The sequence below is a fragment of the Gymnoscopelus braueri genome (assembly GCF_963280865.1).
Source record: "Gymnoscopelus braueri genome assembly, chromosome: 12".
Classification (NCBI taxonomy): Eukaryota; Metazoa; Chordata; class Actinopteri; order Myctophiformes; family Myctophidae; genus Gymnoscopelus; species Gymnoscopelus braueri.
The window spans coordinates 3,670,520-3,696,282 of NC_137614.1; the positions used below are offsets into that span (position 1 = coordinate 3,670,520).

Below are 25,763 nucleotides of genomic sequence, written 5' to 3' on the forward strand. Positions count from 1 at the left end.
CTCTGAGTGTACAAATGGAACCAAATGGACCTTACAGGTCTGTGACTACTCTGAGAGTTACATAAACACATACAATTTTACAGTGTAGATTGGGGGTCCGAGAGAATACAGATTTGTATGAAATGTGGGCTTGTGTTCTAATGCAGTTTTCATGTCAAGGACCCCCAAAATTATATGTATTTGGCCGCAGACCCCCATCTCAAAATATTTAGTTCCAAGGACCCCCAGAAGCAAAGATTTGAGTTAAAAATGTTCAATTTAAAAAATATATATATTCAAAGTTTTTTTCAAAAATGTCAAGATTTTTCAAAAATAGCAGATCTACAAGCTCATAGCGCAAAACTCGGTGCCGCGCTATGAGCTTGTAGACCTGCTATTTTTTAATAGCATAAGTATAAAATATAAAAGTTTAAAGTGGTTAAACTGATTGTGACGCCACATTACCACATTTTGCCGGGGACCCCCTGGAACCCACCCCAAGGACCCCTGGGGGTCCCCGGACCCCACTTTGAGAACCGATGTTCTAATGCGTATCAAAATGGGGGTAATTGAAATGATATGAGGTTGAGAATCACTGATTTACAAATCACCACTAGAGAGAGAGGGAAGCTTCATGGTGGGACGGTGCTGAACACAGACAACGCTGTGGATCAATCCTACAGTGTTTGTAGCAGTGTTGATTTTGTCGACTAAAACTATGACGAAAAATGTTTGTCGACTACCTTTTTTTCACTGAAGAAAACTAAATCAAAACTAAGCTATGATGACTAAAACTAAGACTAAATATATTGACAATTTCGTCAACAAATAAAAACTAGACTAAAATGTTAGAGAGGGACGAGTGGAGAAGAGATCCAGTAGAACTAAAAGACAAGTTATTTTATGTTTGGTTGCACTTGGGTGTTGCACTCTGAAAATAGCAGATCTACAAGCACTGCGACGCGTTGTGAGCTTGTAGATCGGCTATTTTCAGCATGCAGCCAAGAGTAAAATCAGCCATTACGACACCATCAAGGCACCGCCAAAATACATTTTAGTCGGCTAAATCAACTGTAGATTTAGTCAACTATAATCTTACATTTAGTCTAAAACTAGACTAAGAGTAAAACATTTCAGATGACTAAAATTAAATGGATTTTATTCAAAATACTGATTAAAACTGAATCCAAATGTGCTGTCAAAATTAACACTAGTTTGCAGACTTATTATTTTGGTTGCAGATGTTCTCATATTTGCACCTGATTACCAGAATGTATGAGTGTAGCAGTATACTGGCTCTATAGAGCCTCTGCCTGATGAACAATAAGCCCTAATATCTCCCTCTAATATCTTTTGAGTAAATGTACTTAGTTACTTTTTACACCACCAGTTGTGGAGTCAATCAGAGCTCATAGGCAGCTTGTGGAATGATTGTTATTTTATTGGATATGAGAGCAGAGCAAACACTGTGGAATCACTGAGCACATTTAATCTGCAAATACAGGCTGGGCAGCACTGAGTGCTACCACACACACACACACACACACACACACACACACACACACACACACACACACACACACACACACACACACACACACACACACACACACACACACACACACAGTATGTGAGGGTGTGGGAGCCTCTTTCTCAAATACACATTTATATGAGGATATCTGAGGATATCAACATTTTAGGACAGCTATGTTATAAACATAGACTGTAAAAAAAGAAATGGACAAAGTTACGCCTACTCTACAGAGCGTAAATGAAGACTATTTTTCAACTATTTCAAATCCGCCATCTTTCTATATCCGGTCCGAATATGCAAATAAGAAAGCGGAAATTAATGAATGCTATTGGTTGGGACCAGAGCGGGGGTGGGGAATTAATGCTATTGGTTGTGGAGCTTGTCAATCCAATCAGCACAAGGTAGCCACACCCCTCCTATAACATACCCTACTTTATCATCAATTTGAAAATAAATGGGAACATAAATGACCAAAACACATATCATGGTGATTGAAAGAAGACTTTAAACTAGCGACTGGAAGCATATAGTATTTATGACAATGTTTATTAAGGTAATAAAATCAAGTGTAAAAAAAAAAAAAAACCATCCGCTTGAATGGAGCCTAAATCTTTTTGTCACCAGCAGGGTGAAACAGAGAGACTACAGGCCATTCATATGAACTGTCACTTCCTATATACAGCCTCAGTTTACAACTCAGAAGCTGGCCCCTTGATCCTAACACAGCGTCCATTTCTCATATTCTACTATACTTGTGGGGACAGTTGCTACTCCCAAGTATAGTAATACACACAAACAAACACACACACACACACACACACACACCCCTACAGTACAAAAGGACTGACAGCTGGCAGGAGAATGCCCACTGAATGCCAGGTTGGGTGACTGTCTGACTCCCCAATATACACGAGATGCCAGCTGGGACACATCTTGGGGGTCCCGGGGTTTACAAAGTTCCTGGCAGCAGACTCACAGATCAGCATGATTCTTTATGAGCTGCAAGGACCAGAGTTTGAATCCGACTCCGGGTCTTCCTTGTCTCCTCCATGTCTGACCCGTCTCTCCAATCTAACAAATTAACCACTTTTAGCATTTAGCATGTGGCACTGTCTGCAACGCGACACAATGAGAGCTTGTAGATATGCTTTTTTTCCACTGAATGTTTGCCTATTATTTTTTTCTCTAAAGTTTAATCCCACAATTTTTGACCCAGTGCCAATGCCTAAGCTTGTAATCCTGGGCGCTACTCTCCCTCTGCCAGCCTGGGGAGAGCCCCGAACTGAGCTCATGCTTCCTTCAATGCATGAGGAGTGAGCAGGCCGCTTCTTATCACCTGACAGGGGGGAGTTTCCCCGGTAGGACGTAGCGTGTGGAAGGAACACGTTATTCCAACCAGTTCCTTTCCCCTCCATCAGCCACCCCGGCTGACCAGGGGGAGGCAGTATAGAGACCAGGATTACTGCATGTTTTTTTGTGAGGGTACCTACCCTAGGGGGAGAAATGGGCAGTAGGTAGGTATGTAGTGTCACTAGACTAGTGGAGCAGGTCACAGCTTGAGAAAGAAAGAGACAAAATAACAACTCCATTCTCAAACCACCTTTCTCCTGTGTACACCATACATGGGTAACTGGAACAGTGGGCCCCAACTTTTTTAAATATTTAATTAATATTTGATATTTACATTTATGTACATACGTAATGTTTCTACAAATGCTCCTAACTGCTATATAAGGTATAGCCAGTCATTTGATGCCATGATAATGATGTACCGTGCCATGTTCACATCATGTATGCTTAACATTACTTCCACACATGGTGCTCAGCATACTCTTGTGAACTTGTAGATCTGCTATTTTTTTTTTGCAGAACATTCCCCCCAGACTAGGCATGCCGGGGTGGAACTGGTTAATGACTGATGAAATACTGCACCACTTCAAAGTAAGCACCGTGTTCTTGGAGTAAATGAACCGTAAGCCAAACGGCTTCTCATTTCCAGCGTGGGTTTTGGCCAAGTTTGGATTAAGTTGATGGCTTGTTTTTTTTTCCCTTCACAAATACCTGCTTACTTTGAAAAGCTAAATATAACTCACACACACACAAAGAGTTACACAATCATTCTTTACTGGAGCAAACACTTTATTCAGTGCCGTAAAAAAAAGGCACACACACACACACACACACACACACACACACACACACACACACACACACACACACACACACACACACACACACACACACACACACACACACACACACACACACACACACACACACACACACACACACACACACACACACACACACACACACACACACACACACACACACGCAGCATTAAAGGAACAGTCTGCCTGCAGCTGGCATAAATTAATGGATTATTACCATAAGCAATGATATCCTTTTAAAATCAATTAAAAAAAATTGTTGTAACTTTTGGGTCAATGTATTCATAGTCTTTATTGAGTAGCCGGGTAATAAGTGGGATTTACGTTTATGTTGGGGTCTAATAATCACCCTGTCTGGGTTTATTTCTCAATAATGACCTGCTCCCCATTGATTATTCCTTGCATATCTAGGCCTGTCACAATCTTTACATAATTGTCTAATTGCAATTATTCAAGATAATCGCAATTATTTTTCCATAATCGTCATAATCGTTTCCATGTTGAAAATGTTCACACGTTTACAAATATAAAAAAATTGCAGAAATAGCAGATCTACAAGCTTGTAGATCTGCTATTTCTATATACATTATTCAATATGTCAATCATTTCTTTGTATGTTGAAGTTATTTGTCATAATATCTGCCCTGTGCAATTTTTGACTACGAAGACTGAAAGCAAAACAGATTTTTTTGTATTCATATGTTCAAATATTCAATGGCCAAACACACAATTTAATTGTTAATCACAATTATTTGAGTGACAAGTGGTTGTCAACTTAAATGTGTAATGGTGCCAGTCCTATGCATGTGGTGTTGAGGTTCACCCCTGAGACCAGAGGAGGTGTCCTACATTGTGAACACATTAAGTGACACAGGTCAGGACCCCTTATCTCATGGACCCCCTGGCCCGCCTGGACCACTGGACAGTTAGTTGCTCAGTGCGGTAAGAGTGTGGCCGTTCTAGCCAGCATCTGATGACATTAACCACGCATGAGCAGCCTCTTGGCTGACACGTGCACACACACACACACACACACACACACACACACACACACCATGGAGAAGAGAAGGAGAAGAAAGGAGTGAGTAGGACAGAAAGAGAGGAGAGGAGAGAAACAGGAGAGATGATGCTAACGCAGCCCAACGCCTGACCTCTGTCACGTGACAAAGGAGGGTTGCCACGGTTACGTCAGCGGTACCCCTGGCAGTAGGGGGGGAGGGCCGTCCGGGCAGCTGTTACTGCGGGTGTGTGCCGGGGGGGGGGGGGGGGGGGGGGGCTGCCCACAGCATGCCAGTGTGCGCACACACACACACACACACACACACAGTGGTGGACAGTAACACAGTACTGTACTAATTTGTGCTGCACTGTATTTGTATAGGAAACTATGCCAAAGGAAACTGGCATCCATCAGTGGAGTAGACATTCAGTTGGCTGCTGGACACCGACTGTACATTGTGTACGTAGGGCTGTCACAATTATTACACCATCGTCTAATCACAATTATTTTTGCATAATCGTTTTCCATGTTGAACATGTTTCACACACATTAAAATATTAAATAAAGCAGAAATAGTAATAATAATCTACAAGCTTACGTGTCATAATGACGCGTAAGCTTGAAGATCGGCTATTTCTGCTTTATTTAAAAGCAGAAATAGCGTCACTTATAGCTTACAACGCGTCAAGATCAGCTATTTCTGCTATTTTTACATGAATCTAAATTATTAAATATGTCAATAGTTTCTTTGTATATTTCAGTTATGTGTCATTTCTGCCCTGTGCAATTTTTTATTACGGCCAAACACAAAATTAAATTGTTAATCGCAATTATTTGAGTGACAATTAATCGTCAACTTAAATGTGTAATCGTGACAGCCCTATGTGTACAGTAGACACGCGCACACACACACACACACACACACACACACACACACACACACGCTCCATGAACTTAAAATGCATTTTAAGACCCCATCTTCCAATTCTTTCCTCTCCACTGACCTTCACAGCAACAGCTGGGGAGCCAGTCCACCCAGAAAACAGGGTCTGGAATCTGAACCTGTGACTCCCTGACACTGTGGAAAGGGGAGGAGTCAGCATCCACGGTGACTCCCTGACGCGAGCCATGTTAACGCACCGCGTGGTAGTAACATGCCCCCTTCTGTGACAGTACTCTGTGGTGGAAAATAATGTTCGGTGCTGGCATTGCCTGGGGGGGGGGGGGATAATTTACGATTCTGTACCCATCAGTACATAACTTGGACGGGGCTGAGTAGGCTCAAGCGAACTTCGCAACGTTCACCACGGCAACTCGCACGCTCGTGCGAGTTGCCGTGGTGTGCGGTCCAAAACTATACTTTATTGGCGAAAAAAAGTAGTCGGCGGTTGTTGGAAAAAAGTAGTGTCGGCAGCGGGAGTCGAACCTTGGAGGTGTGGATTGGGAGTCTAGTGATTAACGAGGCAAGCCACTGAGGCCGGTGCTGAAACAGGCTATCCGAGCTGTTTTAGAATGTGACAACGCCAGCCGTTCCCAACTCTTCTAATGTAGAGCGAAAGAAGCCCGGCCCAGTAGGGTCCCGTAGGCCACGACAACGCGGTAGTTAAAGCGGGTGCGCCTCCCTGACACTGTGGAAAGGGGGTTCAGCACTCACTTCCTGAACCCCAGGAAGAATAGTCTCCACCGGTGTAGACTAATGGGGATCCTTAATAAACAATAAACAGTGACTCCCTGACACTGTGGTAAGGAGGGTCAGCATCCAAAAAAGAACAGGATGCTTGCTGCCCGGCTAGCAGCCTGAGGGTGTTGTGCCTGAGGGGGTGTACGGTAGGAGCTCCACAGATAATGAGGAGGAGGAGGAGGAGGAGGCAGGGATGAAGCAACCAGCCATGCTGCCTGCCTGGTACCACATGCAGGCTGACGAGTGTGATGTCATCAGGCCTCTGGCTGACAGACAGGCCTTGTTCCATCGCTGGGGAACGCAAGACAATAGAAACGACAGGCTTTCTATTCCTGGAAAGTTAGCATGCTAGTAGTAGAGTAGAAGCCATTGTTCTTGCATTAATACAAAATCGATTTTTTAAATCTAGTTTGAAATGACCAAACCTGCCTACCGATGATGTCACTGGTAGGCAGGTGCCTGAACTGTCCACAGCCCTCCTCTGAGACACAGAGCTAGTAGTAGAACAGAAATGGTGTCATCTTATAATTAGCATTAGTGAGGACCAGTTATATGAAGATCCGGTTGCAAATGCGTGAAGTGCTCCTTTAAGAAAATACTGGATAGTTGCAGCCCTGGTTCCATTGCAGTGTAACAATGTGTGTGTCTTATTCACACAGTGATGGAAGTGTGTCCACAGTGCATGTGCATGCGTGTGCGTGCGTCCACAGTACTCACACACCTGCGTCCGTCTGCCTCTAAACTACTGATCCAGAGCTACATTCTATTAGACAGCTGACCTACATCTGTGCAGCAGCACAGCTCTGACACACACACACACACACACACACACATAACCTTTCTAACATTTCTTTCACATCAGGGTTAATGTTATGATCACAACCATCTCTCAGACTCCCTCCTCAGTCAGTTCAGAGTTTGAATGAACGTAGAATTATGTGCAGGATGTCATTTGCGTACAGTTTTAAGGGGACTTAATTTGATTTTAAAAGTAAAAATCCTCTCGGACACGTGTGCCAGCCGGTGTGCCAGTGATCACCCTCCCATGATGTGCCAATGTTGGCGCCCCTGCCTAAGGTTGCCTACCCCTAATCTAGTGTATACTGTCACGTTTTAAGTCAGAATTCAGCAGAAATCTCTCAGCAAAAAAAAAAAAGGGAAAAAAGAAAACATAAAAGATGTTGCAGACCCCTGATATATATATATACAGTATATATATTTATACAGGGGAATCCCTTCCACTTAAGATGCAGTCCCACTGTATAGGGGAGGGAATCCCATCCGCTCCCAGCTCTCTCCCTCCACCCCACCTTTCATATTTGACAAGGCCAAACTCCCTGACACTGCCCGCCAATCCCCCCCCCCCCGCCCCCACCCTCCTCTGGGTCATTCACCACTGCCGCCTCGACCAATCAGCTGAGACACTGTTACTATGACAACCTGCCCTCCTCTTCCTCAGCGATAGAGACTCAGACACACTTACTCACACACACAGACACACTTACTCACACACACACACACACACTAACATGGCATGAAGTGCTCTTCCTGACGCTGATGTAAGGGGACCGCTGCTACACACACACACACACACGCTCGCTCGCCTCCGGAGACGGGCGAACGACGGGATGCAGAGGGACGGCAATGCACCCCGCCCCCCCCACCTTTTTTTTTCAACCATAAAACAAATGTTTTTCTTGTGAGAAACAGGAAAATGTTCCTCACAATGTCTATTTTGTTATAATGTCCTCACAAGTATAGTCACACACACACACACACACGGTTTGTGATTTATTCATGACAACTCATCCATTATTGAGCCCTGGGTACGAGCCCCCTAGATCATTCCAAAGTACTGCGGTGTGAGCTTGCAGATCAGCTATTTTCGGCCAAAGAGATTTCATGTAGAAGGATGCACTATAGAAGGCCTACTACGGAGCCCTGGGGGACCCCGGTCAAGTATATAGGGTTGAAGAGGTTGATTTTAACCCATTATGACCGGGAACGCATCTGTGTGGCATTTTAAGATTTAACCCTCAAGCTCATAGCTTGTATGTCTGCTATTTTTGAAAAATCGTGAAAATGTGTGTCTTTGAATATATATATGGTGGTGCATTTTTTTTATATAGCACTTTTATCCACTTCGACACTAACTCTGGGGGAGCCCCCCAGCCCGGGATCGAACTGGGAACCTTGCGGTTTCCAGTTCACTCTACCCGGCCTCTCTACCCCTGAGCCACTGCCGCCCCATGTATATATATATTTATTTTCATTTTAAGCCAACATTTTTTACTCAAATCTTTGCTTCTGGGGGATCCCTGGAACAACATATTTTGAGGGACAAATACATATCATTTTGGGGGTCCTTGACATGAAAAACGTTTGAGGACTACTGAAATTATAGCAACATAACTTCTTTTTAAAAAACTGTTATGATTCAGACGACATTCTTAGAATCCCCCAGAAGCAAAGATTTGATAAAAAAAAAAAAATAATAATTAATAAATATATATATATATATATATATATATATATATATATATATATATATATATATATATATATATATATATATATATACTCAAATATTTGCACAAATTGAGAAGATAAAAAAAAAAATAGCAGACATACAAGCTCGAGCTTGTATGTCTGCTATTTTTTTTTTTTTTGAATAGCCAAAGAAATCTTAAAATGACACAGATGTGTTCGCGGTCTAAATGGATTCATACAGATAGGAGGGAGCTCACAAATACCGTTGTCAAATAGAATTAAATGGGGTACAAGTGATAGATTGTGTCAAATAGCTCTATATTCCGACAGCCATCGTAAACAAAATGGCTGGTCGGGATACCAATTTTATCCAATCAGGAGAGAGAACTCATACAGGATACAGCAGGACAAATAAGTGAAATTGTAATGAAATAAAACTGGTAAAATGAGCACTAATAAATTGAAGCTCTTAACACAATTAAATCGTTAATCACAATTATTTGTGCAACATATTAATTGTCAACTTAAATGTTGTAATCGTGACTAGGCCTGTCAAATCACCCAATCACATTTATTTCAGATAATCACAATTATTTTGCATAATTGTCATAATATTAATGTATTTGTAATGTATTTTCAAACATTTAAAAAAATAGTGAAAATAGCAGATCTACAAGCTTACAACGCGTCGCAATGTGACGCGTTGTGAGCTTGTAGATCGGCAATTTCCACTATTAATGTTTTTTTAAGTACAACATTATTAAATATGTCAGTCATTTCTTTGTATATTTACTATTATTTGTCATATCTGCACCTCTGCAACTTCAAAGCCTAAAAGCCAAAGAGAAATGCTACTTTTAATCATAATTATGTTCCAGTGTTCAACGACAAAAAACACAATCAAATCGTAAATCGCAATAATTTGGGTGACATATAAATCGTGTAAAATGTCATAATCGCGGACAGCCCCATAGGAACGTATTAGCTCGGACGCTGTGTGACAGCGGAGAGGGGGGGGAGGAGGTGGTGACACCTCCTCCTGTTAGCAGGAGGCTGGAAGGAGGTGATAACAGCCTGCTGACACCGCGCTGTCTGTGTGACATCCTCCCTGGGGCGAGAGAGGCAGGCAGGTAGTGATGGGAGCGAGGCCGCTTGGCAGGATTAGCCTAAAGGGTGTTAACCCGTTAAGACCGGGAACGCATCCGTGTCATGTTTTTTTTATTTCTTTGACCATTCAAAAATAGCAGATCTACAAGCAAGATCTACATAGCGAGTGCCGCGCTATGTAGATCTTGCTTGTAGATCTTGCTTGTAGATCTGCTTTTTTTTTTTTTATCGTGAAAATGTGTGCAAATCTTTGAATATATATATTTAAGCGAACATTTTTTACTAAAATCTTTGCTTCAGGGGGATTCTACAAATGTCTTTTAAATCCGTTTTTTTTTAAAGAAAACTTATGTTGCTATAATCAGTGGTTCTCAAAAAAAAATTCATGTCAAGGACCCCCACAATTGTATGTATTTGGCCGTGGACCCCCATCTCAAAATATGTTATGCCATGGACCCCCCAGAAGCAAAGATTTGAGTAAAAAAATTTCACTGTAAACACACACACACACACACACACACACACACACACACACACACACACACACACACACACACACACACACACACACACACACACACACACACACACACACACACACACACACACACACACACACACACACACACGTAAAAAAAAAAAAAAACTCGGAGCTTGTAGATCTGCTATTTTTTGAATAGCCAATACATCTTAAAATGACACATAAGATGCGTTCCCGGTCGTAATGGGTTAAACAGCGCTTGAAATGTAGCCTGATGGAAACGTGCGGCTGACATTAGACACACGCGCACACACACACACACGTACACAAACAAAAATGCGTGTAGAACCAAAGCGATTGTCTTGCGTGTGTATTCCCATGTGGGGTTCATCGTTCTTCCCATCATATGTCAGCTGTTCTAATGAGGGTCTACTGTACATAGAGATAGAGATGATCATTATGAACGCATTGGAACATGTGATAAAGGAGAACAGGGAAGAATCATTTCTGGGAGGAGGGGGCGATGGCAGCAACACCAGGCCAGAAACAAAAGAACACAGTATATTATCCATTTAAAGGGATAGTTCACTAAAAAATATATATATATTTTTTTTCTATCGATTAGTCACCCCATGGAGATTTGAATTCATGGATACTGTTTTCTCTAATCAATAATAATTTGCTGACCAGCGGAACCGCTGCCGGTCAACACATTATTGGCTTAGGAATGCGACAAAAACAAAAAAAAATATCCATGAATTCAAGTCTCCATGGGGTGACTAATAGATAGGAAAAAAAGTCATTTTAGGGGTGAACTATCACTTTATGCCCTACAGTATATACTTTGTTGTACGCCAAATGGCGAAAACAGCTGAACGACAACCTTTCGACATGCCGTCATTTCCTCATAGCTTCATTTGACTCGCTCAGCGGCAGCAGATTGAACCGGAAACACAGACGCTAGGGTTCAAGTTGCTAGGGCTATTTTTCACCCAATTATTTTCACCTGTAAATAACGACACGCCCAAGATACATTAGGAACGCCCAGGTTGAAAAGTGGTTAAACACCAAAAGCCTTTCACCAGGAAATACATATTAGATTAGCATATCGCGGATGGAGGAACACAAGACAAATATTTGGCTGGAGTCAAAATAAATAACACCATATATCTGTGCAGTCAGTCACAGAGGCAGTGATTCAAAATGCAAGCAGCAGCAGCAGCAACAGCAACACAAGCCAACGGGAGCACTAGCATTGAGCATTAGCATTGAGCACTAGCATTTAGCACTAGCACATGGCGGTAAAAAAGCCATCACCAAGAGCAGGAGAGGACTAGGTCTGTCACAATTATTACACAATCGTCCAATCACAATTATTTGAGATAATCACAATTTATTTTTAATAAATCGCCAAAATCGTTTCCATTATGAAAAATACATTTAATAGCAGATCTCCAAGTTGTAAGCTTGTAGATCAGCTATTTTCCGCTATTTTTTAATTTTTTATTTAAGTATAAAATTATTAAATATGTCAGTGATTTATTTGTATATTCAAGTTATTTATCATAGCTGCCCTGTGCAACGTTTAATTAAGTCTAAAAGTCAAACAAATGCAATTTTTACGCATTATATGCTCCAGTTTTTAATGATAGAAACGCAATTAAATCGTTATAAATCTCAGTTATTTGTGTGACAATTAAATCGGCAACTTAAATTTTGTAACGGTGACAGCCCTAGAGAGGATGAGGAGGAGGAAGAGGAGACTGTGTGGCCTCCTTAGGAGGAGAAGCGAGGTAAAGGAGAAGGCACAGGGTTCTGTGTGTACACACCTTGGCATTAATATAGGGGTCAAAAGGCCCACAGCGTTTGAACTGCTCTACAGAACTCTGGAGGGAGGGAGGAAGGACATGATGGAGTCACAAGCAATGGAATAAAAGGTAAGGTAAGTGATATTTGTTGGAGTTAAAACAAAACAAATTGTATTTGTTAACCCTTTTAGACCGGAAACGCATCTGTGTCATTTTAAGATTTATTTGGCTATTTTTTTAGTTTTTTTCTTTTTTTTTAATGTGTGCAAATCTTTGAATATACATATATATTTTTTAAGTGAACATTTTTAACTCAAATCTTTGCTTCTGGGAGATTCTACAAATGTCTTCTAAATCCTAACATGTTGCTATAATATCAGTGGTTCTCAAACTTTTTCATTGAGGGCCCCCAAAATGATATGTATTTGGCCGCAGACCGCCATCTCAAAATATGTTGTTCCAGGGACCCCCCAGATGCATAGATTTTAGTAAAAAAAAATTGCTTTAAAAAAAAAATATATATATATATATATATATATATATATATATATTCAAAGATTTGCACACATTTTCACGATTTTTCAAACAAATATCAGATCTACAAGCTCATAGCGTGGCACTCGGTGCCGCGCTATGAGCTTGTAGATCTGCTATTTTTGAATATCCCAAAGAAATCTAAAATGACACAGATGCTTTCCCGGTTTGAATGGGTTAAAAAGTTAAACCTTGACATTATGATATAGTAATCATGCTTTGGATGTTTGCTCGGTAACAGGGAGAGCAAACACTCTATATATCAATGATTACTATCGCATTATGGAGATATTTAACACTCAGCAATTACAAAAATAAATATCACTTACAGCACCTTTAAATAATAAGTCACAAATTAGCTAAATGAACAGGAGAGAAAACAACAACAAAAACATGAGTTATGATGCGTTAATAAAACAAACTGATGTCATGAACAGGCTTTGGAGAAATGACACACGATGAGACACAACACGCAACTGTGGACGTGAGCTACTATGATGTACTGAGGACTGATGTAGGCCATTAGCCTGATTATCAGCCTGAAGCTGCGTGGAGCTTCAGTCTGAAATTGTCTGCAATGTCCGCGATTACCAGGGGGAGGGGATTCAAATTTCCCTAAACCAATCACAAGAGATCCACGGATCCGCCCACATCTGACGTCATCGCACAGCTTGTTTTAGCAGATATTCGCTGATTGGCTTGTCGTTAGACCACCCCCATCTCCGACTCTGATTTGACAGATTTTTCTTCGATCGTGAAAAGCCACTGGCTCACATTTCAACACCAGACCAAGAGGAGCTCACTCAGAGAGTGGGCGGGGTCTATGGTCAGGAACCAGGCTAGTAGGCCATCATAACACGTACCACCAGGTCTAAAAGGAAGCTCTCCACCAAACAGATCACTATAGACCAGTGGTTTAATTTTTTCGCGTCAAGGACCCCCAAATTGACACATATTAGCCCACGGACCCCCATTTGAAAAGATATGCCAGGGACTCAACCATTTTGATTTCTTGGGGGTCCCAATCTACACTGTATCATCAGCATTAGTGTTCATTTAACTCGGAGAGTGTACAAATGGAACCAAATGGACCCGTTAGGGTCCATTTGGTTCCATTTGTACACTCTCAGAGTTAGAGACGCATAAGGATCAATTTGGTTCCTAACTATTAAAGGACGACTTCACCACTTTTCAACCCATCTTCATATAATTGGTCCTCACTAATACTTATGATAAAATGGTAAAAAAAAAATCTACTTGGTCTGTGTCTCATAGGAGGGCTGTGGACAGTCCAGAAACCTGTCTACCAGTGACATCATCGTTAGGCATGATTTTTTTTCCCCAACAAGATTTCACATTTTTTATTTAGATTTTTATTAACACGAGAACAATGGCTTCTTTTATTGCATTGCAACTTTCCAGGAATAGAAAGCCTGCAGTTTCTATTAGCTTGGATTCCCCATTGATGATGTCACTGGTAGACGGGACTCTGAACTGTCCACAGCCCTCCTCTGAGACACAGACCGAGTAGATTATTTTTTTACCATTTTATCATGAGTATTAGTGAGGACCAATTATATGAAAATAGGTTGAAAAGCGGTGAAGTCGTCCTTTAATTTGGCTGGGGACCCCCTGGAACCCCCTCAAGGACCACTGGTGGTCCCCGGACCACTGGTTGAGAACCACTGCTACAGGCTATTACAGACTACTACAGACTGGCAGTCGAATGAAGTCGGGAGATCAATCGGTTGGAAGCAGTGTTGATTTTAACAGCAGATTTAGTTTTAGTCATCGTCTTGTGAATAAAATTCGGTTACGTTTTTGTCATATTTTAGTCATCTGAAATGTTTTACTGTTAGTCTGGTTTTAGTTGACTAAATATCATAAGATTATAGTCGACTAAATCTACAGTTGATTTAGTCGACTAAAATGTATTTTTGGCGGGCCGTGATGCCATCAAAATGATTTTCACTGCATTTTTGGCTGCATGGCAAAAACAGAAATTTTTCGTCATAGTTTTAGTCGACGAAATCAACACTGGTTGGAAGGTGTGAAGAAAAGTAGCTGAATGCACCTGAGCGCTAAAAACCGACAGACGGCTACTATGGTGCAATAAATAGCTTATGGCTTGATGGTCTTTTTTCAACAACAAGCCCGCTGCTACCCGATGGTCGAAAGCCGGCTTTCGACGCTTCCCTACAACTTAAGGCCCGAGACGCTTTCCACTTACCGCCGAAGGCGTCGGTGCGGTGGAGGGGCGTGCTTATGGATACCACTGGTCTTCTAGGGAGAAGTAGCAGATCGACAAGCTCAACACGCATCGCTTCGCGCCTCATTTCGAGCTTGTAGATCTGCTACTTTTGAGTGACGCTGTAGTATGATCAAGTAAGGCGTTAACAAAGTCATTGCTAGCTATTAATTAATTCATTCATTAATCAATCCGCCACTGCCAGCGGTTTTACGTTATTTTGTGTCTTTTTGAAGATCCACCGTTCTTTTTTTTTTCAACCCGTTCGTCCGTTCTGTTGTTATCGGCAGTTGAATATGGCTCGTTTTCTTTTCAAAAAACATGTGTTAATTTACGAAAAAACACAAAAAGTTATAAAATATGGAGATAGGAAGTTTCTGCCTGTCAGCACCGATACACGACTTGTAGTCATGGGCTAAAAGTGAAAAACACCGGTGTGGTCCTTTAATTTGGTTTCACTTAAAAGTTCTACAGTTCTATCTGGAAACAGCAGGTGCGTATGTGAGCCTCATCATGGGTCATTTCTCTCCAAAAACTCAAGCAAAGAGAGGTCAAGAGGTCAGAGATGCATCCGGTCGGTCTGGTGACTGGGCAGTGCAATAAGCAAATCAGAACAGTACATCAAACATATTAAAACAGCAAAATGAGCAAACTGTCACATTCGCATAGCTGTTATAAAGTCACTTCATGATGAACCGGCCGTCTGTGAAGCCAAACTCAAGATGCACCGAGTCTCATTAATGTTACTTTTTTGTTGTTGATATTATTTCATTCACTTTAAATATAGAACAGAAAAACACAGGTGTGCCATCATACTTTATCTGGGTCATTATCAAACTAGGGCAGTGGTGGACAGGAACTAAGTATGTTTACTCGAGTACCGTATTTAACCTGTTAAGACCGGGAACGCATATTGAGTCATTTTAAGGTTTCTTTGGGCCGCGCTACGAGCTTGTAGATCTGCTATTTTGGGGGAAAAATCTTGAAAGTTTTTAACTCAAATCTTTGCTTCTGGGGGATTCTACAAATGTCTTCTAAATCCTAACAGTTTAGTTTTTTTAAACGTATGTTTCTATATCAGTGATTCTCTAACTTTTTCATGTCAAGGACTCCCAATATTATATGTATTTGGCCGCGGCAGCCCATCTAAAAATATTTTGAAATAGGGCCCCCAGAAGCAAATATTTGAGTTTTGCAGATCTACAAGCTCATAGTGCGGCACTCAGTGCCGCGCTATGAGCTTGTAGATCTGCTATCTTTGAATAGCCAAAGAAATCTTAAAATGACACAAATGCTTTCCCGGTCGTAATGGATTAAAGGAGAATTTTGCCCAACGTTATTCTTACCTTTATTATGACGTTATGATATACGCTCGAGCGCATTCAAGAATAACAGGTTGCATAGTGTTCTCTCACTGTAAACATCAGATCTCTCCAGGGGAAAAAAAGGAAAAAAAACGATTAAAATACGTGATTTAAAGCAAGTACCATAGGCGCAGGTTTTTAACTGCGGCGGATCCGTTATGGAGTTATGGAATTTCTGTACTGTACCACTCGTCCTGGGATATCATAACGTCACAATAAAGGTAAGAATAACGCGGGGCGAAATTCTCCTTTAAGTACATTCATGGAGTATTGTTTTATTTCGCTCATGAATTTCACACTGCTGTTTCTAGGAAGGAGACTCTTGGGACCCAAACCTAACAAAACACATTGTGAATTGACCACTTGAGCCCCATTTCAAATATAGAGGAAAATAGATAAGCTACAAGCTCACGACACATCACTTTTATTTTTTCTTCTTTTTTTTCCATTTCTTTTTTTTTTGGGGTGGGGTGGAGGGGGGTGTTCTGAATTCCAACCTGCTCGTTGAGCCGGGGGTGCGAGGGTCCCTGGTGGATCAGCAGCCTGACGATGTGCTGGTCCCCCTTCCAGGCGGCCAGGTGCAGAGGGTAGCACCCCTTGTTGTCCGCTATGTTGGTCAAGGCTTCGTTCCGGAGCAGAGCCTCCACCACCTCACTACAGAGGGAACACACACGCACACACACACACACACACAAGCACACAGAATGACATATGTGACCATTTTTGACTGGAGGACAGTCATCTCGCTGGTGCCCATTGTTCAGGAGAGGAGAAAAACTTTAAAAAAATAATTTTAAAAATCATTTACAATGTAGGCATTAGCCTCGATCTCCAGGCTTTTAATTTCTTTCGCTCAAAACTAAGAGCCTGGACCAGAATGTTGACATTCCTGGCTAGGAGGTGGGAGTCAACCTTTCATTTCCCCAACTAACCAGAGTGCAGTGATTTCGTCGAATAAAACTATAACGAAAAATGTTGGTCGACTACCTTTTTTCACTGACGAAACCTAAATATAAATGAAATGAAATAAGTTTTTGAAATAAAAATTAAGCTATGATGAGATGACTAAAACTAAGACTAAATGTATTGACAATTTTGCCAACAAATAAAAACTAGACTAAAATGTTAGTGAGGGACTAGTGGAGAAGAGATCCAGTAGAACTAAAAGACAAGTCATATTGTGTTTGGTTGCGCTCGGGTGTTGCGCTCTGAAAATAGCAGATCGACAAGCTCAGAACGGCAAACTCATCATCAGACTCATCATCCAACATTGTTGCACGTTGCACCTTACGGGTTCTCATCAAAGACTCTGTTCTATTGCCGTTGGTAGTCATGGCTGCCAGTTCCCACCTGATGTCGTGAGGGAGTTCAGAGTGATCCACACGGTACTGAATAACTGCTAGCTTACATAACGTTTTCAGGCTAGGACTTAACTCTAGGATATACAGGTGCGAATCAGTGTGTGTGAAGTAATCGTTTCTCCCAAAGAGGATGATGCGATCTCCCACCATGCAACAACAGCACTTTGGATAGAATGGTCTCCCCTTGGACGTAACCTTCGTCCAGGAAAAGGTCTCTGGGCTGAACTTCCACAGGTAACTTAAGGGCCGCGGCCAACTTAAGGTAAATTCCCCGTTTTCAGGACCAATTATGTACAGCTCTCCATTGTAGGCAAGGGCTGAATACAGTCCTTCTGCAAAAAGCTTTGCAGAAGGTGTGTTCAGCCAGCAGTTGGTCTCCGTGTCAAACACTCTGATGTAGTTGTAGCACTGACCCCCGTAGACCGCCCGGCCCCCAAATACAAACATATTTGTCCCGATGATGGTGGCAGAGTGACAATATGAAGCAGGTGGTGGAGGTCCTCTGGTGTTAATTAAGGACCAGACCATTGTGGTGGTGTCCAACCTGTAAGTGTCATTAGTGTATCCAGTCTGCCAGTGGTGTCCTCCATGGATAAACATGACCTTCCCCAAGACACAGGCTGAGTTGTAGCCCTCCCCTGGAACAGTCCCTGACACCCTGGGTTTGAACCATCTGTGGGTGTCCACATCAAATGCATAAAGCACATTGCCGTAAAAAGGATACCCCCCTCCCCAGATGTAGACAATATATTCTATCGGCACAGCTGTGTGGCCCCCATGCTTGATACACTTGCCATCCCAAATTCCAAACGCATTGGAAGATCTTTGGACGACACCAGTTCTCAACAGGGCCAACTCCCTCCAGCGTAAAGACACTGCGTTGAAAACGTGGGTAGAAATCGTAGTCCCGTTATCGGGGACATGATGCTCAATTTCAAAGGCGTACACCTCGTGCTTCACTGCGGTAGCAGAAAAATAGGATCCTTCGTAAGATCCTTCAGGTCCTCCATTCACAATTACCGTCGAGCGGAACATTTCTCACACTATAAATATGTAAAGACTCGCTCTGAACAACAACAGACTGGAGTCATAATGTGCGTGTTTATCGCTTATATTGCTTCAGTGTCACAAAATGTCACGCAATGCTTGGCCAATGCAGCCTCAGCCTCTTCCATCCCGCTCCTTATATGGGCATCTTGTATATCGTCTCTGTCGGGTGGGAAACCTCATACATCCCAAACTGTTACTTTTCAGGATTCAAAAGTAGCAGATATACAAGCTTGAAACGTGTCGCTGCGCGCCATGTTTCGAGTTTGTGGATATGCTACTTTTGCTAGTTCTAAGACATGACACACGGTCTTGTATACCAGCTTGCTATCTTTTGTCTGTGTGTGTGTGTGTGTGTGTGTGTGTGTGTGTGTGTGTGTGTGTGTGTGTGTGTGTGTGTGTGTGTGTGTGTTAGGGCTTTCACCAACTAGTCGACTAGTCGACTAGTATAACCACTAGTCGACTCTGTTGGTACTAGTCGAATGGTTTTTTTTTTTTTTTTTAATGCCATAGTAATGGCCCGTCTTACTATTATTATTATCCTCCTGACTTTATTTTTTATCAAAAGGGGGTCAAAAGTATGCCCAATAAAAGCCTATTATTGGGCAATGGGGATCCTTGGAGACGCTGCTGTGGTGCTGTGCTGCTGTGCCAGAAGCGCTTCCCTTAAAACGCCATAAAAATAAGGGCAGGAGGATAATAATAATAGTAATATAGTAGTAGGATGGCATTAAAACAATGCCCCCCCCTCCCCCCCCAAAAAAAAAAAACCCCCTTTTTTCTTTTTTTTTTTTAATGTTAATTTCGACTAGTCGACTAGTCGACTACTAATTGGTCAAAACAGTCGACTCACACAAATCATTAGTTGTGAATGCCCTAGTGTGTGTGTGTGTGTGTGTGTGTGTGTGTGTGCGTGCGCGCGAGTGCGTGTGTGTGTGTGCGTGTGTGTTCTGCCGTGTATGCGCGGCTCGTTTTCATAGACCTGGTTCCTGATTTGTCGCAGAATATGGCAACACTGCTAGTGGCTCCCCATTGGCTTAGACCTGGTTTCTTATTTCTCTCGTAGAATGTGGCAACACTGCTAGGCCAGAACGCACGCTACGCAGCTCATATGCAGGGGTGTAAAGTAACTAAGTACATTTACTCAAGTACTTTACTTACACTTTGAGGGATCTTTTCACTTGAGTCCTATAAATTACTCTGAGTCACAGTGATTTGAACCAACGGCAGGCGTGTATAGTAGCCATAGAGGCGAGAGGCTTGTCTAGTAGCCATGGTACCCATAGCTTGGGAGGACGAGACCGCCCGTTCAGAGTATGGGAAAGTATCCCCATTGGCTTAAAGGACAGCCAATGATCGAAAACATGTCGAGAATATGTAGAGAATATGTCGAACACGTGACACTAGTGGTCAGTCTCTTCTTAGACCAGCGTGCTTTGAAAGCTGGTAAAAACACAAAAAGGTCAAAATATGGAGATAAGAGGTTTTGGTCTTTATCGTAAAGTTCCAGAACTAACGGTTAGGTAGCTCTATCAGACAGGACAAACCCTCTTCAACATAGGTCGTGTCTCTGTCTGTGTGTGTGTGTGTGGGGGTGTGTGTGTGTGTGTGTGTGTGTACCTGTGTCCATTCAGAGCAGCGTGGTGCAGAGGTGTGTATCCAGTGCTGTCCACACAGTTGACATTGGGACCTCTCCAGATACTGTGGAAGAGCAGAACAACACACAGCTGTCACCATCACCATCATCACTATTAGGGTTGTCCCACATTGACTTCTTTTTTTTTTGCCGATGTCCCCTATATTCCGATATTCATTCACAGTGGTGGAAAAAGTACTCATGTTCTTTACTTAAGTAATAGAATCAATACTGCAATGTAGAAATACTCTGTTACAAGTGAAAGTCCGTAATAAAAATGTACTGAGTAAAAGTACAAAAGTATCGGTGTCAAAATATACTTAAAGTAAAAGTACTCATTGTGCATAATGTCCCATTTCACAAGTTCAAATTTCACAAGTGGCTAGTGTGTTTAGCGATAATAATCAAAGTCTAAAAAGTAACTACCGGTAGTGACTAAAGTTTTCAAATAATTGTAGTGGAGTAAAAGTACAATATTTGCCTCTGAGATGTAGTGGAGTAGAAGTAAAAGTACTGAAAATTGGAAATACTGCAGTAAAGTAAAAAATACCTCAAAATTGTACTTAAGTACAGTAAGGTACTTAAGTAAATGTACTTAGTTTCTTTACACCTCAATCATTCATTCATTGTATTTTGTTTCGCACATTGTAGTGTATTACAGTACATAGTTCATATCAGAGGATAATAATTCATTAAATAGAATACACCCATGAGTGAAAAGGAGCAGGAAGAAGAATACATTCTTATTAATACCTGCCCCCTATCCAGTTTAAAAAATACAAAATCTTAAACAATACGAGCAACACAATGAACAATTAAACACATATAGTAAACAACTCCAAAGTCCAATGCTTTCCGATTCGTCTTCTTCATATTGTCTAATCAATTTATTTTTATACGATTTTTTAAAATTGATAAATATTTGTAAAACCTTTAAAGGCATTGTGGAGAGAATTCCACATTCTGACTCCTATGACTGAAGGACACTTCTGCCTCCGAGTGGTCCGTGCAAACTGATGCTTAAAATCTATTTTCCTCCTACTGTCCCCACTTTCTGAACTACATTCAAACAGCTTTTGCAAATTAACTGGCAGCGTTTTGCTTTTTGCCCTAAACATGATTAATAATGTCTGTAGCTTCACTATCTCTTCAAGTTTCAATACTCTTGAATTAGGGTGTGCTGACACTAATTTCACGATACGATATTGGGCTCACGATGTCGATACGATATATGGCCACTTTAACCAACATTTTATACTTTGGCTATTCAAAAAGTGCAGATCTACAAGCTCATGAGCTTGTAGATCTGCATTTTTACCCTACCTTTAACCACACACACACACACACACACACACACACACACACACACACACACACACACACACACACACACACACACACACACACACACACACACACACACACACACACACACACACACACACACACACACACACACACACACACACACACACACACACACACACACACACACACGTACGTTGTGCGGGGTGAGATCCAAGGCTGATCAGATCTCTATCAGTGGAAGCATTTAGCTCTGAGCCTGTAAACCTACACTGTATAACACTGTAATAGTGTAGTAACTGAGGGTGCGTTCGGATATTGCACACCGGAGCGCACTCGCCTATTAGTTTGTATTGGCCAGTGCGCTCAGTGCTGTATTTCCGAACGCACCCTGAGTCACAACCCAGCCCTGCTGCATTAACCCATTCAGACCAGGAACGCATCCGTGTGTCATTTTTTTATTTATTTGGCTATTCAAAAATAATATTCAAGCTATGAGCTTGAATATCTTTTTTTTCTTTCTTTTTTTTCTTTTTTTCGTGAACATTTTGTGCAAATCTTTGAATATTTTTATGCATTTTAACTAAAATATTTGCTTCTGGGGGTCCCTGGAACAAAATATTTTGAGATGGGGGGGTTGAGAATCACTGATATTATAACAACATAAGTATATAAAAAAAAAGAAAAACTGTTAGGATTTAGAAGACATTTGTAGAATCCCCCAGAAGCAAAGACTTGAGTAAAAAAAAAAAAAATATATATATATATATATATATATATATATATATATATATATATATATATATATATTTTTTTTTTTTTTTTTTTACTATATATATATATATATATATATATATATATATATATATATATATATATATATATATATATATATAATATTATAATATATATATGTATTCAAAGATTTGCACACATTTGCAAGATTTATCTACAAGCTCATAGCGTGCCGCGCTATGAGCTTGTAGATCTGCTATTTTTTAATTGCCCAAAGATATCTAAAAATGACACACAGATGCGTTCCCGGTCTTAATGGGTTAAGTCACATGTATTTTCTGTTGCCAAAAAAATCTGATGATGTAATGCACTGTGAAGGCTTGCAGATCGGCACTGTTAACCTTGTAGATCAGTCCTTTCTTTCTGACAAGCAACACCTTCATACTACAACGTATAAAATTAGGCTAACAAACACATGGGTGGGGCTGTAAGCTTCTAGTACACGCACGCGCACGCGCGCGCACACAAACACACACAGACACACAGTGGTGTAACGTAACTTTTTTACTGAAGTACTGTACTTGAGCACAGTTGTGAGGTATTTTTTACTTTACTGGAGTATTTCCAATGTTCAGTACTTTTACTTCTACTCCACTACATCTCAGAGGCAAATATTGTACTTTTATTCCACTATAATTATTTGAAAAATGTTGTTACTTGTTACTAGGCCTGACCTCTAGTAGTCGAATAGTCGACTAATTAGTCGAGGGGTGTCTGAGTCGACTGCCAATCTCTTAGTCGAATTAATACAAAAATATATATAAAATAAATAAATAAAATTGTTTGTTAAATTAATTAACTAATAGTTTGCCAAAAATAGGATATACATCATGATTTATTGGGAGAAACCAATAGTGTATGTTAAATCAGACACTAAGCACCCCTACAGCCCAAATGGAATGTTCCTCTATTGCATAACATATTTTTTTGCATGATTTGACTGAGAGATTGGCAGTCGAATCAGACTGATTCGACTGGCAGTCGAATCATGAAAAAAAAAATGCATTAGTCGACTGCCAGTCGACTATTGGCAATTAGTCGCCAATCAGATTCGACTATACAAATCCTTAGTCGGGGACAGGCCTACTTGTTACTTTGCAGATATAAATTATTATACTATAAACATACATTAACCATTTTAGCCCTATTTTATACGTAGGCTATTTGAAAATAGCCGATCTACAAGCTCACAACGCGTCGCATTGCTATTTTCAAATATTTTGGTACTTTTACTTTACTTTGTACTTATATTTTGATGCCAATACTTTTGTACTTTTACTCAAGTACATTTTTAATTCCAAACTTTTACTTGTAACAGAGTATTTATATATTGCAGTATTGATACTTTTACTTAAGTAAAACATGTGAGTACTTTTTCCACCACTGCAGACACACACACACACACACACACACACACACACACACACACACGCACATGCACACACACAAGAATGAGGAAGTGTGGGGCAGCAGCAACACTAGAGGAACAACATTCAACAACACGTCTAGCTAATCATTAGCTGTAGCTCACATGATATTATTATGGAGGTTATTAAACAACATATCGTCTCTATCAGGTAGAAACCTACTCTGTCCAAAATAGGGCTGGTAACTTTCCTCAGAAATGATATTCGAATATTGGTCTTAAAACTTGGCAGATATTCAAATATATTCGAATATTATTATTATATATTAAAAAACAAAAATAATAATAAAATAAATAATGTTTATTTGACAAGGACAATACCAAAAACAATGTATCAAGTGCTTGGATCCAATAAAACAAATATTTTGTTTGCTTTTAATAACTTGATACATTGTTTTTTGTATTGTCCGTTTTGTTTTTGTTTGTTTTTTTATATTAATTTACATATTCAAATATACATATTTCCCCATATTCGAGGAATAATCTAAATTCAAATATTAATTTACCAGCCCTAGTCCAAAACTGTTACTTTACAGGGAATGGGGAAAGAAAATCATCTGTGTTCCAGTGGATCCAATGCAGTTATGATTTAGTCACAAGCTGTCACGGTCCGCTCCTCAGGCCTTGGACTTTGTCTGTGTTTATTAGTTTTGGTCTTTTATTTTGTATTCCTGTTCTGTGTAGTTTGTTGCCTTGGTGTTCTGTGTCTTATTTTGTAGTATCGTTCCAATTGTTTCTTGTCTGCTTAGTTATCCGTACCCGTCTTGTCTAACCAGGCCTGTGATTCCCAGTGTTTCCACCTGTGTCCCCTTAGTCCCCTAGCCTCGTTGTTAATACTTTTCATTGTTTTAATATAAAATCCACAGACAAACTTTCACAACATAAAGAAATGACAAAAGTAGCAGATCTACAAGCTTACGTTGTGATTTGTAGATTGGCTATTTTAATTACTTTTGTGTGACACTCTTATGATGGTAAGGCATTCATGGGGGGGGGGGGGGGGAGGGGTTGAAATATGGAGATAGGAGGTTTCTGCCGGACAGCTACAATATGCTTAGGTGTTCAATCTGCTTATAGACATACATGCTGTTCTCCTTCCAGCATAATAATCAACTTAATGATTTTAATAATAATTTCACATCAACCAGCTTTGTTCAAACAGTTCTGGGCTAACATGTTAAAGGGATAGTTCACCCCCAAAATTACTTTTTATTTCCTATCGATTAATCACACTTGAATTCATGGTAGGGCTTTCACGACTAGAGATTTTTACTGGTCAACTAATTTGACCCAGTGGTAGTCGACTAGTTGATATATAATAAAAAATATATAAAAAAAATTATAATAATAATGTTTTAATGCAATTACTATTATTATTATTATCCCCCTGCCTTTATTCTTATGCCGTTTTAAGGGAAGCGCTTCTTGCAGCACAGCAGCGTCTCCAAGGATCCTCCAAAGGGGGTTATTGCTCAATAATAGGCTAATATTGGGCATACTTTTGACCTCCTTTTGATAAAAATAAAGGCAGGATGATAATAATAATGGGCCATGACTATGGCATTAAAACAATGAAAAGAAAAAAACAATATTGATTTTTTAAATCAACTTTTCGACTAGTACCAACAAGGTCGACTAGTGGTTATACTAGTCGACTAGTTGGTGAAAGCCCTAATTCATGTTTTTTTTTTTTTTCTTCGCATTTCTAAGCCACTAATTTGATGACCGGCAGCGGTTCCGGTAGACAGCGGAGAGACAACGAGTCTCCTTTGTGTCTCCTACCAGAACCGCTGCCT

General features: G+C 40.6%; 1 protein-coding gene across 9 annotated transcripts in view; it reads right to left on the reverse strand.

Annotated features, from left to right (window-relative positions):
• The window catches only part of LOC308097163 (ankyrin repeat and SAM domain-containing protein 1A), a gene marked incomplete at its 3' end in the record, with an annotated part of 160,995 nt that overhangs the window by 102,804 nt on the left and 32,428 nt on the right, over positions 1-25,763 (reverse strand). For 7 of the 9 annotated variants that reach the window (XM_080444791.1, XM_080444790.1, XM_080444788.1 and 4 more), the window contains exons 2-4: positions 20,426-20,506; positions 16,895-17,051; positions 12,273-12,329 (exon numbers count right to left, since the gene is read on the reverse strand). In XM_080444791.1, coding sequence (XP_080300917.1) covers positions 12,273-12,329; positions 16,895-17,051; positions 20,426-20,506 — 295 coding nt within the window. The remainder of the gene's footprint in view (positions 1-12,272; positions 12,330-16,894; positions 17,052-20,425; positions 20,507-25,763) is intronic. The other 2 variants (XM_080444793.1, XM_080444796.1) reach the window with 1 other exon arrangement.